We start from the raw sequence: 12,722 nt of genomic DNA, 5'->3' as shown, positions 1-12,722 counted from the left end.
GTCTTTTGTGTGTGTGTGTGTGTGTGTATATATATATATGGATGAAGAAATGCAACACATCACTTTTCTGCCTATGTGTACTTCATATGAATCCATTTTTATATCACGATTTTTTATGATGTTTTTAGAAATTCTAAAACAGTTCGTGTGAACTCTAAGAGAGGTTGCCCTGCACATAACTTTGAAAATAGAAACCCAACAGCATCATTTCCCTTATGAAACAGATACACAGATAGGATCCAGTGTTTGCTGCCATGTAATCACTTCGCTGTTAAGCGGTGTCCCCCAGTCTCGTTGGTTTGTTCTGTGGCTGTTAACAGCTGGTTTTGTATCACTTGCCAGCAAGCCGGTCTCTGTGTATGGCTTGTCTGCAGATCTGCAATAAAACACTTAAGTTTCCAGCGAACATCTCGCACCATCTCTCCAAAACTGCCCCCTCCCTCCGGCACAACACAACGCTGTTTAGTATCTGCGAGAAGGCGAATAACTCGAGGGAACGTCGGCCGTTCTTGCTGTAAGCGAGCGATAGCTTCTCCCGCGTCGTGCTAAAAATCCAGAAAAGAAGAAACGACCTCGCCTAATGAGAAGTGAGATTGAGAACAGCACACGGGTCTGTGTGAAGTGAAGTGCGACACGATTACTATTCAAAAAGTAACACCGTCGCCTCCCCCGCGTAGGAAGCCATTAAAGGCCACCGCTCCACAGTTTTTAATACATTCGTCTTTTTTGTTTGTTTTTGCAATAAATAAATAAAAATAAAAATAAAGTTTAGTTTCATTATAAATCCTATTTTTTTGATTGCAGTGTGGCATTGGCACTGTGTGGACCAGATAATTCAAGATTCTTTTCGCTTTGCCCTTTATATATCTGTGTATTTATATATGTAGTTACTACTATTTTGTATGGTTATTATTGGGCCGATTGACTATTATTATTTATATTTTGAAAACTGGAACTCGAATAATTGCAAAACTCATTTCTGCATATTTTTTTGCAAATAATTGTATTCATAGGAATGCTGGAGTTAGAGGGAATACATTTACGGGGTTTGTAAGAAAAAAATAATGTAACTGTTTCTTCAACTGATATGCAAAGATTGGGAGGAAAAAAAGAGTGTTTTTAAAAAAGAAAATAAAAAAATGATACGCCCCTTTAACTCGGGTTGCCGTATGACAAAGTGCACGAGATAAAGTATTTAAACCCTTTCCTTTCGCTTTTTGATCATCAAATAAAGCGAGGAGTCGAGACTCAATGAACCCGCGGGTAAGGGTGACAGGTACGGCACAGAAACGCCGGGAGGCTTGTGTGAAATGCGTTAAATAGCGAACTAAGAGAAACCCTGCAGCCCTCGGAGAATTGAAATAAATAAATACATAAATAAACAGATAGATCGCTCAACCACGCATGCCCGTTCTTTCGTGCGTTTGAAAATAAACCCTATAAAATGTGGATATAATTCATAATATATTGGGGCACCTTTTATTAGATCTTATAATTAAATAAATAACGAATCAGGAAAATAGAAACAAATTGAAAATAGCTATATATATACGAGAGAGACAGAAAGAATATATTATATATATATATATATAAATCGCCTTGTTAACTAAAATATTTTATAGTATGTGTGCATATTATATATATATATATATATATATATATATATATATATATATATATATATATATATATATATATATTAAACGTTTTTAGATAGATAATGAAAATACAGATAGGATTACATATATGTATATATATATATATATATATATATATATATATATATATATATATATATATATATATATATATATATATATATATATATATATATATTGAATGATTTCTGATACATATTTGAATATATTTACAGTGTGCACAGCTGCGTTCTCTTTTCAATACGTCTCAGTTGTCCTCTGTTTTGTTAGCTTGTGTTTGTATGAGGGTGAGAGAGAGAGAGAGAGAGAGAGAGGGGGGGGGAGTCGGCTCGAATAGCCAGCCTGGTGAATCGGGCATCCTCGTCTTTTTATCCGCTTGTATAGTTTTATTACCTTCATCGGGGTTCTCGCATTCTTTCACAGTAAAAAGATCGAAAAACGCTTCCTGCGTCCGGCATGTCTTTGTGTTGCCGTGGGGGCAATCGCCTGCACCCCCTTCCCAGTCACATTTGCGCATTGCTAAAACAAACACATGCATATACATGCACTGGGTTCACTTTTCTTTCTACACAGCAGAAAAAAGGCTTTGGTTCCAGACGTCCTGAAATAAATGTTTTTTTAAAATTATTGAAACAGTTTGTTCCAAAAAAAAACAACTGTCCTTTTTTCATTTCTTTCATTTCATTTTAGTAAAATACAGTGTGTATATATATATATATATATATATATATATATATATATATATATATATATATATGTATATATATATATATATATAGATAGATAGATAGATAGATAGATAGATAGATAGATAGATAGATAGATAGATAGATAGATAGATAGATATGTACTTGAAAACGTGTCCACTTCGTTGTACAGAGACTCGGACAGAGGCAATGTTTCTGCACCCCCACTCTCTCTCTCTCTCTCTCTCTCTCTCTCTCCTGTCAGATTAGAAAGATAATGAAAAAAAGCATCGACGCAAAGGTGCAGTTTTATTAACGACACTCTTAACAACACCCAATAAACCAATTTAATTGCATTTGCTCTCTGGGAACACCTAATAAAACGCCAAAGTGTCCACTTAGGAAGAAACAGTGGTCAACTGATGCAAAAAAAAGAGCAACAGACACACACAGTATTGTTTGTTGTTTATTTGCTATGAGCTTTACATAGTTATTCAGTATCATATTAGTTTATTAGCAAATCTTACAGCGCCGGGAAACGGTGCGAAGCTTCAGGAAAATGAAACGCATCTGTCGGATAAAACGAGCCGTTCTCTGACACTGTATTTAATAAAGAATCCATCTCTCTTTATTTATGGATCTCTTTTACTTGTGTCTTATGAATGATGTAATGGAAATAGATTGCAGGGTTTTTTTTGTTAGCGTGGAGATGTGTTCTAAGCATTCTTAAAATGAGCTATTACATGAAACCTAAAATTAACAAACAAACAAACAAACAAGCGAGCAAACACGATCCCTCAGCTCTGTAAAGCACGCCATAGCGCTCGAGTCGGGCACAATACAAGTAGAGATATTTGACCATTCTTAAATCAGAGAGTAACACCGGCAGTATTTAGGTATCGTTTATTAATTAATTACATTATTGGAATAGCAACTGCACGTGCTGCATTCTTGTTCAAGGAGATATATTATTAATAAAATCAATTTTATAGTCCTCGCTATCGCGATTATATAGTGTAACACAAATGCTTGATTTTTTTATTTATAATATAGTGTGTATATATATATATAGTGTGTGTATATATATATATATATATATATATATATATATAGTGTGTGTGTATATATATATATATATATATATATATATATATATATATATATATATATATATATATATATATATATATAAGGTAGGATTTTCTAGGCTACCGTTACAAAACTGATTTTATTTCATACACTTTCCAATATATCTTTCTCTTTAGTAAATACATTAATTGAATAACAGCATAAAATATGTGATCTATAAATAAAAGTACCCGAATATAAATCCTTTTTTGTTTAATATAGTTATATATAATATACATGGATACTTAGTTTCGGCTGGGGAAATAAACACAAGCTTGGGCAATTTTTCCCTTGTTTTGACATCTGGCTTGCTATTGGCGGAAAGCTGGTCAGCTGACTTTGTCATTTCGTCCGTCTTTGAGTGGAGCCTAAGCTATAACAATCTAGTTCTGCGTCTACAACCGGAGTCCCGAAATAAATATTATAGAAACATTCAAGCCGTCTGAGACAGAGAGAAAGAGAGAGAGTGAGAGAGAGAGAGAAGGAGAGAGAGAAAGAGAGAGGGGGGACATTATGAATTCCTATTTCACTAACCCGTCGCTCTCCTGCCATTTAGCAAGCGCAGGGCAAGACGTTTTACCCAACGTAGCCCTGAACACCGCCGCCTATGACCCGGTGAGGCACTTCTCCACATACGGTGCCGCCGTGGCGCAGAATCGGATATACTCGTCCCCTTTCTACTCGCCCCAAGAAAACGTGGTGTTCGGCTCCAGTCGGGGACCTTATGAATACGGATCTAATGTGTTTTACCAAGATAAAGACATGCTTCCCAGCTGCAGGCAGTCGGCTATGGGCCACACTTCGCAGTCTTCCATAGCGCAGGACTACAGCACTGACCCGAGCAGGACTGCGGGGCAGGAGCAAAAAGGAAGCGGTGTGCAGATATACCCGTGGATGCAGAGAATGAACTCACACAGTGGTAAGTTGTACAACTCCCAGAGATAAATTATAGGAATTGGCCCGTTTTATGACCATCTTCAGCAACAGAACAAGCGCCGCTTCGTTTTATGAGAGTCATAAAGCATGTCCGGTTAGACCTATCTCTGTGTTGCTGCTGGAGCGAGGGATCTCCGTCTGTACCATTGAGGCTAAGAAACGAGTCCTATACTGTTCTTTACAGGAACTCTTCCAGCATTCGCGAATAGAAAAGAATTATGAGAGAGGCAGTTCAGCCCTTTGAAATGAGCAGGGGATTTTAACAGAGGTGTAAACACCGCCACTACTACATTCCAAAATCCATCTTTGTGAACCTGCTTGTTTTTTTGGGGGGTTTTTTTAGGTTTTTTTTACAAGTGTTGAGACCATTTTACATGGGTTTAAATAGCAAAGTACAAGAAAGCGGAGCAAAATAAGTTATTAAGCATGACAAACTACTACTACTACTAGTAATAATAATAATAATAATAATAATAATAATAATAATAATAATAATAATAATAATAATAATAATAATTACAGAGGTTGATCAACCAACCATTGCATGCGTTATGCCAGCATGGTATTTAACTATAGATCAGTCCCTGTTTTCAATTTGTAATAAATGCATGCGTTATTAGTATTTGTATTTAAAAATCATGTTATTGTATTAAATGGACTGATTAAATGAGTAAGCAGGTGAGAAGAAAGAAAGAAAGAAAGAAAGAAAGAAGGAAAGTTACCACCTTGATCTCTCATTTCTGTTTTAGTGTTTATTTGAGTTCAGCTCAATATGCTTTAAGAATGACTGGTAAGGTTGTATTGTTGTGTCTAGTTTTTTATGGTTCTGTTTTTGCAGGGGTTGGGTACGGTTCAGATAGACGGAGAGGTCGCCAGATTTATTCCCGGTATCAGACTTTGGAGCTGGAGAAAGAGTTTCACTTCAATCGCTACCTGACCAGGCGCAGGCGGATCGAGATCGCCAACGCACTCTGTCTAACAGAACGCCAGATCAAAATCTGGTTCCAGAACCGGCGGATGAAATGGAAGAAGGAAAGCAATCAGAGCTCGGTTCTGCCCGGCGGTACCGAACCCGGTCCCGGTCCGGAAGCCCAAGAAGAAGAAAAAGAAGACATAGAAGAAGAGACGGAGGAAGAAAAACAGAAAGAGTAAAACATAAACAAAAAAAACTCCTTTCTTTAAAGGCAAAAAAAAAAAACTTTTACTGTCGCTGTAACCCTTAACTAAACTACCTATGTTGTTGGCACAACTTGATAATAAACTAAACATTGTATGCAATTCAGGCGCTCTGTAAGACTGCAACGAGGCCACGTATTATCCAGTCATTTGAAGTCTTTTAATTAAGAAACTATTTTTTTTAAGTGTTAGAAATGGGGGAAAAAACATACTTCGTACAATCATTGTTGTTGTCGACCCGTCCGTCCCCCCCCCCCCCCCACCCCCCCCACCCCCCACCCCCCACCCCCCACACCCCACACCCCACACTCCACACCAAATACTTCAATGCAATTCTATTGTGGTCATATATCTTTCGCCCAGTAAATGTTATCCGGTTTCTTTTTTTCCTCAATTATTTTATCCCTGTTTATAATTATGTCACACTGTTGCTTGGTTTGTCTGTAAATATATATATATATATATATGTTGGTGTTGTTGTTTTTTTCTGTTCATCTTTGTAATATATTATTGCAATTTTTAAAACCGTGCTCAAAAGAATAAAAGAAAGAAAGAATACCACTTCCGTGTGTGTGTGTAAATATATTTAGACCGATCAGCAAGTCTCTTTTGAACAGACTCGCCGGCTCGTGTTGGGTTGTTAATATTCATACATGAATAGCATGACACTGCGACACACGCGTCTCTATGTGACAATTTTGCAGCTTTTTTTTTTGGTGGAAGATTTCTCGTTTTATTTGTGCTTCGCACCGCAGTGAAGAAAAATATCAACGTGGATGAAAATGCGTCGTGAGATGAGAACGAAATCATAACAACAATAAAATAATAAAAACAATACCTACATGATTCATACACAAAAAATAATGTGCTGTATACTATTCACGACCAATCGCCTTGTGCTCAGTATTTAATAAATATTGTTATTTTAAAAATAAAGTACATTTGACTTGTATTTTCTTCTTCATAGCCTCGCTATTATTATTATTATTATTATTATTATTATTATTATTATTATTATTATTATTATTATTATTATTATTATTATTAATAATAATAATAATCTTGAGAATATTGATAACAAATAAACAATATTATGACCTTAGAGGCTTATTTCAAGAAGACTTCCACAGCGTAATCAAAGTTTCAACGTCAGTCATTTACACAAAATGGGATCAAATGGTTACCTCACAACATTGCCGAGGGTGGAAGTTCAAAACTTTCAATGTGTACGCGGGTTTTATTATTATTATTATTATTATTATTATTATTATTATTATTATTAATAATAATAATAATAATAATAATAATAATAATAATAATAATGATGATGTAGTGGTAAGAGTCTTTTCTGTATATTATTATTATTACGAAGGTTGTTACGGTGATTTAAATATATCCATAATAAAATATGAAAAAAAAACTACACATGTTGCATCATAAAATTAAGACAGATTGTTTACCACGTTAATGAAACACACACACGCACGCACACACACACACGTACGCACGCACGCACACACACGCACACACACGCATATCTTCCATTAGTTTTTTGATATGTGTGATATTTAGGCCTATGTTATATATTGCATTGTCATTGTATTCCAAGTATGTTTACAGCGGTGCCAGTAGAAGTAATTGGCGCGCGTTGTGTGTGTGTAATCATTTTTTTTATAAAGCCATTGTAATCTTTGAAATAACGAAGGATTTACACAGAGGGATGGGGGCGGGGAGCATTTAAGAGAGGAATGTTTTCAGCGTCGTTTCATCCTCGAAGATGAAATGCTATATAATCCTTTCCATTTGTTTCTCGAATAAGAAACAAGCCGCACAGAAATAGAGAAAGGTTTCGTTATGACATTGAAACGTCCAAGTTAATCTCTCCTTGTAAACAAGGACTCGAGGACTGTTTAAAACATTGATTCAGTGACTGGACGATATTTCAACGTGTTCAAAAGAAACCGAACAACATACCTCCATACATTAACCAGTGTGTGTGTGTGTGTATCGGGGGGGGGGGGGTCAGGTATTACTATCAACGTGCGGACAAAATTTGAGAAAATGTCCCCACAAAGATATTAATTCGTCCCCACTTTGTAAAACACCTTTTTAAGAACTAAACATGCCTTTTTAAAAAAAGTGCCAAAATATTTAGTTTGTTGTCGACTTTCACCGTGTGTGGAGTTTTTGCCTGACTGGAGGTAGAAATACTACAAAAAATATCAATATAATGAGAAGTCCCCACAAATACAGGCATGCAAACATTATTAAAACGGTCAACTTAAACGTACATCGATTTAGTTATAACATGCGTATGAAATACAATTGCAGGGGAGGGGGGGGGGGACCTCGACAACTAAAAAAACCACAGATTCCGAGACAGTATCACCGCAGCTAACCTTTATTTCAGAAGCGTTTGTGTTTGTGTTTTTGTTTCTTTTTATCACGCAGAGAACGGAGCTGCGCGTTGGAAAGGGGTTGTAGAGCACTATGACGTCACAAGGATGCGCGTGTTTGTGTTTATTTACGTGCGTTCTATTCCAGGGAACGCTGTGGCATGTTGGATTTTTTAATTTTTTTAATTTTATTAGTTTTTTTTTTTTTAACGAGACAGCAAGTGTGGTGCCCCTGCTTTGGCACCAGGTGGCGCTGTCGCCCCATCGTCCTCGACTTTTTTTTTCCGGCAGGGTCTCGGCGCGGTCGCTCCTTGCCCTGCTAAGCAGACACGTTTCACGGGGGCTCCATCAATAACGCCCTACTGGGGTGATCAAGCCAAATGTATGACTGGCCAACACAATCACGTGCTGCTGTTTAAGCATCCCATATTTGGGCAACGCACGTAGAATAAAGGGAAAAAGGCAGAATTTCCCCCCACCTATAAATCGTGCTCGTTTGATTTTTTGGGGGGATTAAAGCCCCCGACCTTCACAAAGGGCCACAAATCAAACACATAAAAAATCTATCTATCTATATATGATCAAAAAAAACTATAACATTAATATAATACAATTAAAATAAACGCTCTATATTTTTTTTGTAGCAGTAGCATTATACAAATATAATTCTGTACAGCTGAAGATGAGCGCGTACCTAACAAATTCATTTTACAAGCAAGCAGCTCAGGAGCCGTCCGCCTATTCCATGCAAAGTTACGGAAACTATGGCTGTGCCACTGAACTCGGTGCCTCCAGGTACTGCTACGGTGGGCTCGATCTCACCCTCCCTTTCCCTGCCTCTGCTCCTGCAAACTCTTACTGCCGCGGGGATATGGACTCGACTCTGGGAGGCTGCGACCCCGGGGACCGGGCTTCACCCTGCACAGAGACCGCCGCGTCCTCCACACTCGCTCCGGGCTCGGACGGGCTCAGGATTTACTCTAAAGCGGAGGGGCAGACCTGCGTTAAAAGCAGCGACGGCGGCGGCACCGGTGAAATCAAAGTAGAGGCGAAACAGCCCGTACAGCAGCGAAGACAACAACACCAGCACAAAGTCGACGACAGCCCGCTGCCCCAGATATACCCCTGGATGACCAAGCTTCATATGAGACACGGTAAGTTTTCAGTGTGTGTGTGAGAGAGAGAGTGTGCGAGTCAGCCTCTCTGTATTATTATTTTCTTCTCTCACTCTCTCTTTCTCTCCCTCAGTCTTGCTGTAAGGCTTTTCTCTCTTTCTTTTCTGATCGCTGTTGTTTTATAGGCCGTACGAGGAAAACAATAAAACTGGCAGTCGTAAATTTTATGACAAAAGCATCAGTTGCTCGTAAAACTGTCCGGTTAAGGCTAAGACGCGATATACGCCCAAATTTATGACAGCATAATTGGATCAGAGAAAAAAAAAACAGGCTATAAAAAGCCCACCAAATAATGTTTTTATACAAGCAAATAGATTATATATATATATATATATATATATATATATATATATATATATATATATATATATATATATATATATATATGTGTGTGTGTGTGTTAAAAATATTTTACAAGCTTTTTTGCATATGCACTTATGCGTGTGTGTATATATATTTTCATATATATATATATTCATATATATAGATAGATAGATAGATAGATAGATAGATAGATAGATAGATATCTATCTATCTATATATATATATATATATATATATAACGCTGATAGGTTGTTCAGTACACAGTGGTGTGCACATATATCAGAACACCTCAAAACTTCTCAATTATATCCTTTATATACCCATCTGCATGAAAACCTCTGGCTGTGAGAATTTCAATTTCCGGTCAGTAATCGGTGATACAGACACAATAGGAGCTCCTCTGTGAAAATGTTAATTAAAGACCACTTTGTGCTTTTAATTAAACAACTTCTAAAAAGTCTCCTGCGTTTTATCAGGTGTTCCCTTCTCCTGCTATTTGAAATGGATTGCATGTGTGGCCTATTAAAGAAATCAATTCAATGAGACAAATACGAAATTTGCCTATTTTGACATTTTCCAATATTTTCAGCTCCAGTGGTTTGATTTCATATGCACAACGAACCAAAACAAAGAGAAGCAATGGGGTGTTCTAATACACGTGCGCTTCTGCATGAATATATGCATGTATCTAGGTATGTGTGCATAGATGTATGCATGCATGCAATATGAAGATGCTCTTAATTTTGAGTCCCTGCGGTTCTATAACACTCCTCATACACCAAGCACGTTATATATTGAAACTCCATACAGTAGCTATTTAAGTTCCTTGCCAGAAGTTAGTTTTATTTTGATGGTCATATCTGTAAGTTGATACTGAGTCTCATTGTATGTGTGGTATTTGTTATTTATTTATTTATTTATTTATTTTTTTGCTTACGAAACTAGAATCGGACGGCAAGCGCTCCAGGACAAGTTACACCCGGTACCAAACCCTGGAGCTGGAGAAAGAGTTCCATTTCAACCGGTACCTGACCCGCCGCAGACGCATCGAGATCGCCAACAGCCTGTGTCTCAACGAGAGGCAGATCAAAATCTGGTTCCAGAACCGGCGGATGAAATGGAAGAAGGATTCCAAACTCAAAACCAAAGAGTCCGTTTGAACAAAACAGAATTGGGTTTTCAATCCCATATATGTAATTTATTTTTTTTTTAAAGAGAGAACTCCCTCCTTTATTATTATTATTATTATTATTATTATTATTATTATTATTATTACTTTTGCAAAGCTTTTGCATTCATTTTAGCATTGCAGAAATGATGTGTTCAGGGGCTGAAGGATGAAACGAGGCACTTGTAAAGTTAGCTCTATACACAATTATAAAGACATAAAGGTTTGGCTGAAAAACAAAAAACACCATTTTGGCTTTCACCCCATGCAATGTATATTGACTTGTTTAAATTATGTTTTAGAAAGGATACAACAACTCCAAAAAAAACTATCAACTTTAACCTGCATTTGAATACCTTACCCCCCACGTTTTAATCCTCGCCTTGAAGCGATCTACACTTTTACAAGATAATGAAGATTTGTGCAAAAAATGAATATTGGGCTGATGTTGTTGTAGGCGTAGTTACCCCCTGCGCTTTCCAAATCTCTGTTACCAAGAAGGCCATTTCCATTGTTATGGTTTCACTCAAACATTCTTCTACACATGTATCAGAGCACCCCATTGCTTCTGTGTCAGAGCACCCCATTGCTTCTGTGTCAGAACACCCCATTGCTTCTGTGTCAGAGCACCCCATTGCTTCTGTGTCAGAGCACCCCATTGCTTCTGTGTCAGAGCACCCCATTGCTTCTGTGTCAGAGCACCCCGTTGCTTCTGTATCAGAACACTCCATTGCTTATGTATCAGAGCACCCCATTGCTTCTGTGTCAGAGCACCCCATTGCTTCTGTGTCAGAGCACCCCATTGCTTCTGTGTCAGAACACCCCGTTGCTTCTGTGTCAGAGCACCCCGTTGCTTCTGTGTCAGAGCACCCCGTTGCTTCTGCGTCAGAGCACCCCATTACTTCTGCGTCGGAGCACCCCATTGCTTCTGCGTCAGATTACCCCATTGCTTTTGTATCAGAGCACCCCATTGCTTCTGTGGTTTTGATTTGCTGTGTGTATGAAATCAAACCACTGGAACTAAAAATTATGGAAAATTCTCAAAATAAGCAAATAAGCGATTGCCTCATTTAATTGATGACCTTTATAGCTCACACATGCACTCCATTTAAAACAGTAAAGAGAAAAGGAACACAGAGCCACACGTGGTAAAAACGCAGGAGACGTTTTAGAAGTTGTTTAAGATGCCTGATTAAAGCACAAAGCGGTCTGACATTTTCACACACACGAGTGCCTATTGTTTCTATATCACTGATTACTGACCGGTAATTGAAATTCTCACAGCCAGAGGTTTTCATGCAGGGAGGCATATAAAGGATATCAATGACGCATCTTGAGGTGTTCTGATACATTTGCACATGACTGTGTGTGTGTGTGTGTGTATAATATATATATATATATATATATATATATATATATATATATATATATATATATATATATATATATATATATATATATATAGGATATATACACACACACACACACATATATTTCTGTGGACCCCTCCTTCTCTACCTTTCTACTCTGTAATCTGTAAATATGTATGTTTAGTTGTTAATGCCCCCCACCCCCCACCCCCCGAGTGGCACGTGGCTGGCCTGTATGAATATTTCCATTGCAGAAGGAGCTCCGTGCAGTACCAGCCTATTCGTTGTATTCACGTCATGAGCAATGCAACAGCAATGCGAAATGAATGCGAACGCAGAGGCAGCACGCTGCCAACCACAACACTCAGCTGTTAAACTGGTGTCCTGTGTAGATTTGATGTGAGTGGCGTAATAAAATACAAATCCTCTAATGTCGCATGCAGATGGAGTCTGGCATTTCTTTATTTGTTTATTTATTGCAGATATATTCATGCATATACATTTAAATGGTTGGGCTTAGCTGTATAGAGAGTTGACCTGTTTTGGAATGAATGGAGGAAGCATGCATTCCACATTTGAAAAAAATGGTGTGTTGTGTTGATATATATATACTGTATATAGGAATGTTATCAGAAGGGATTCATGATAACACAGATAATTAAGGTGCGTGTGTGTGTGTGTATATATGTGTGTGTGTATATATGT

The 12,722-nt window shown here is 37.5% G+C and overlaps 2 protein-coding genes across 3 annotated transcripts in view; both read left to right on the top strand.

Annotated features, from left to right (window-relative positions):
* LOC117966958 (homeobox protein Hox-C6-like) overlaps window positions 1-5,829 on the top strand; it is a 13,413-nt gene extending 7,584 nt beyond the window's left edge. For both annotated transcript variants that reach the window (XM_059013148.1, XM_059013149.1), the window contains exons 2-3: window positions 4,029-4,391; window positions 5,247-5,829. In XM_059013148.1, coding sequence (XP_058869131.1) covers window positions 4,029-4,391; window positions 5,247-5,560 — 677 coding nt within the window. In that variant the 3' untranslated portion in view covers window positions 5,561-5,829. The remainder of the gene's footprint in view (window positions 1-4,028; window positions 4,392-5,246) is intronic.
* A 2,334-nt stretch (window positions 5,830-8,163) lies between these two features.
* LOC117962956 (homeobox protein Hox-C5-like) lies at window positions 8,164-12,008 on the top strand. Its single transcript, XM_034914177.2, has 2 exons — window positions 8,164-9,134; window positions 10,425-12,008. The coding sequence occupies exons 1-2, from the start codon at window positions 8,663-8,665 to the stop codon at window positions 10,637-10,639; spliced, it is 687 nt and encodes a 228-aa protein (XP_034770068.2). The 5' UTR covers window positions 8,164-8,662; the 3' UTR covers window positions 10,640-12,008.
* The last annotated feature ends 714 nt before the right edge of the window (window positions 12,009-12,722 follow it).

This window comes from Acipenser ruthenus, chromosome 45 (assembly GCF_902713425.1).
Source record: "Acipenser ruthenus chromosome 45, fAciRut3.2 maternal haplotype, whole genome shotgun sequence".
Classification (NCBI taxonomy): Eukaryota; Metazoa; Chordata; class Actinopteri; order Acipenseriformes; family Acipenseridae; genus Acipenser; species Acipenser ruthenus.
This window is presented reverse-complemented; position numbering and strand designations above follow the sequence as displayed.

Excerpts from the sequence above, each read along its gene's own strand:
- LOC117962956 (XM_034914177.2), top strand. The coding sequence starts at position 8,663 with ATGAGCGCGTACCTAACAAATTCATTTTACAAGCAAGCAGCTCAGGAG. Across the intron at positions 9,135-10,424 it reads CAAGCTTCATATGAGACACG|AATCGGACGGCAAGCGCTCC; the intron begins GTAAGTTTTCAG and ends TTACGAAACTAG.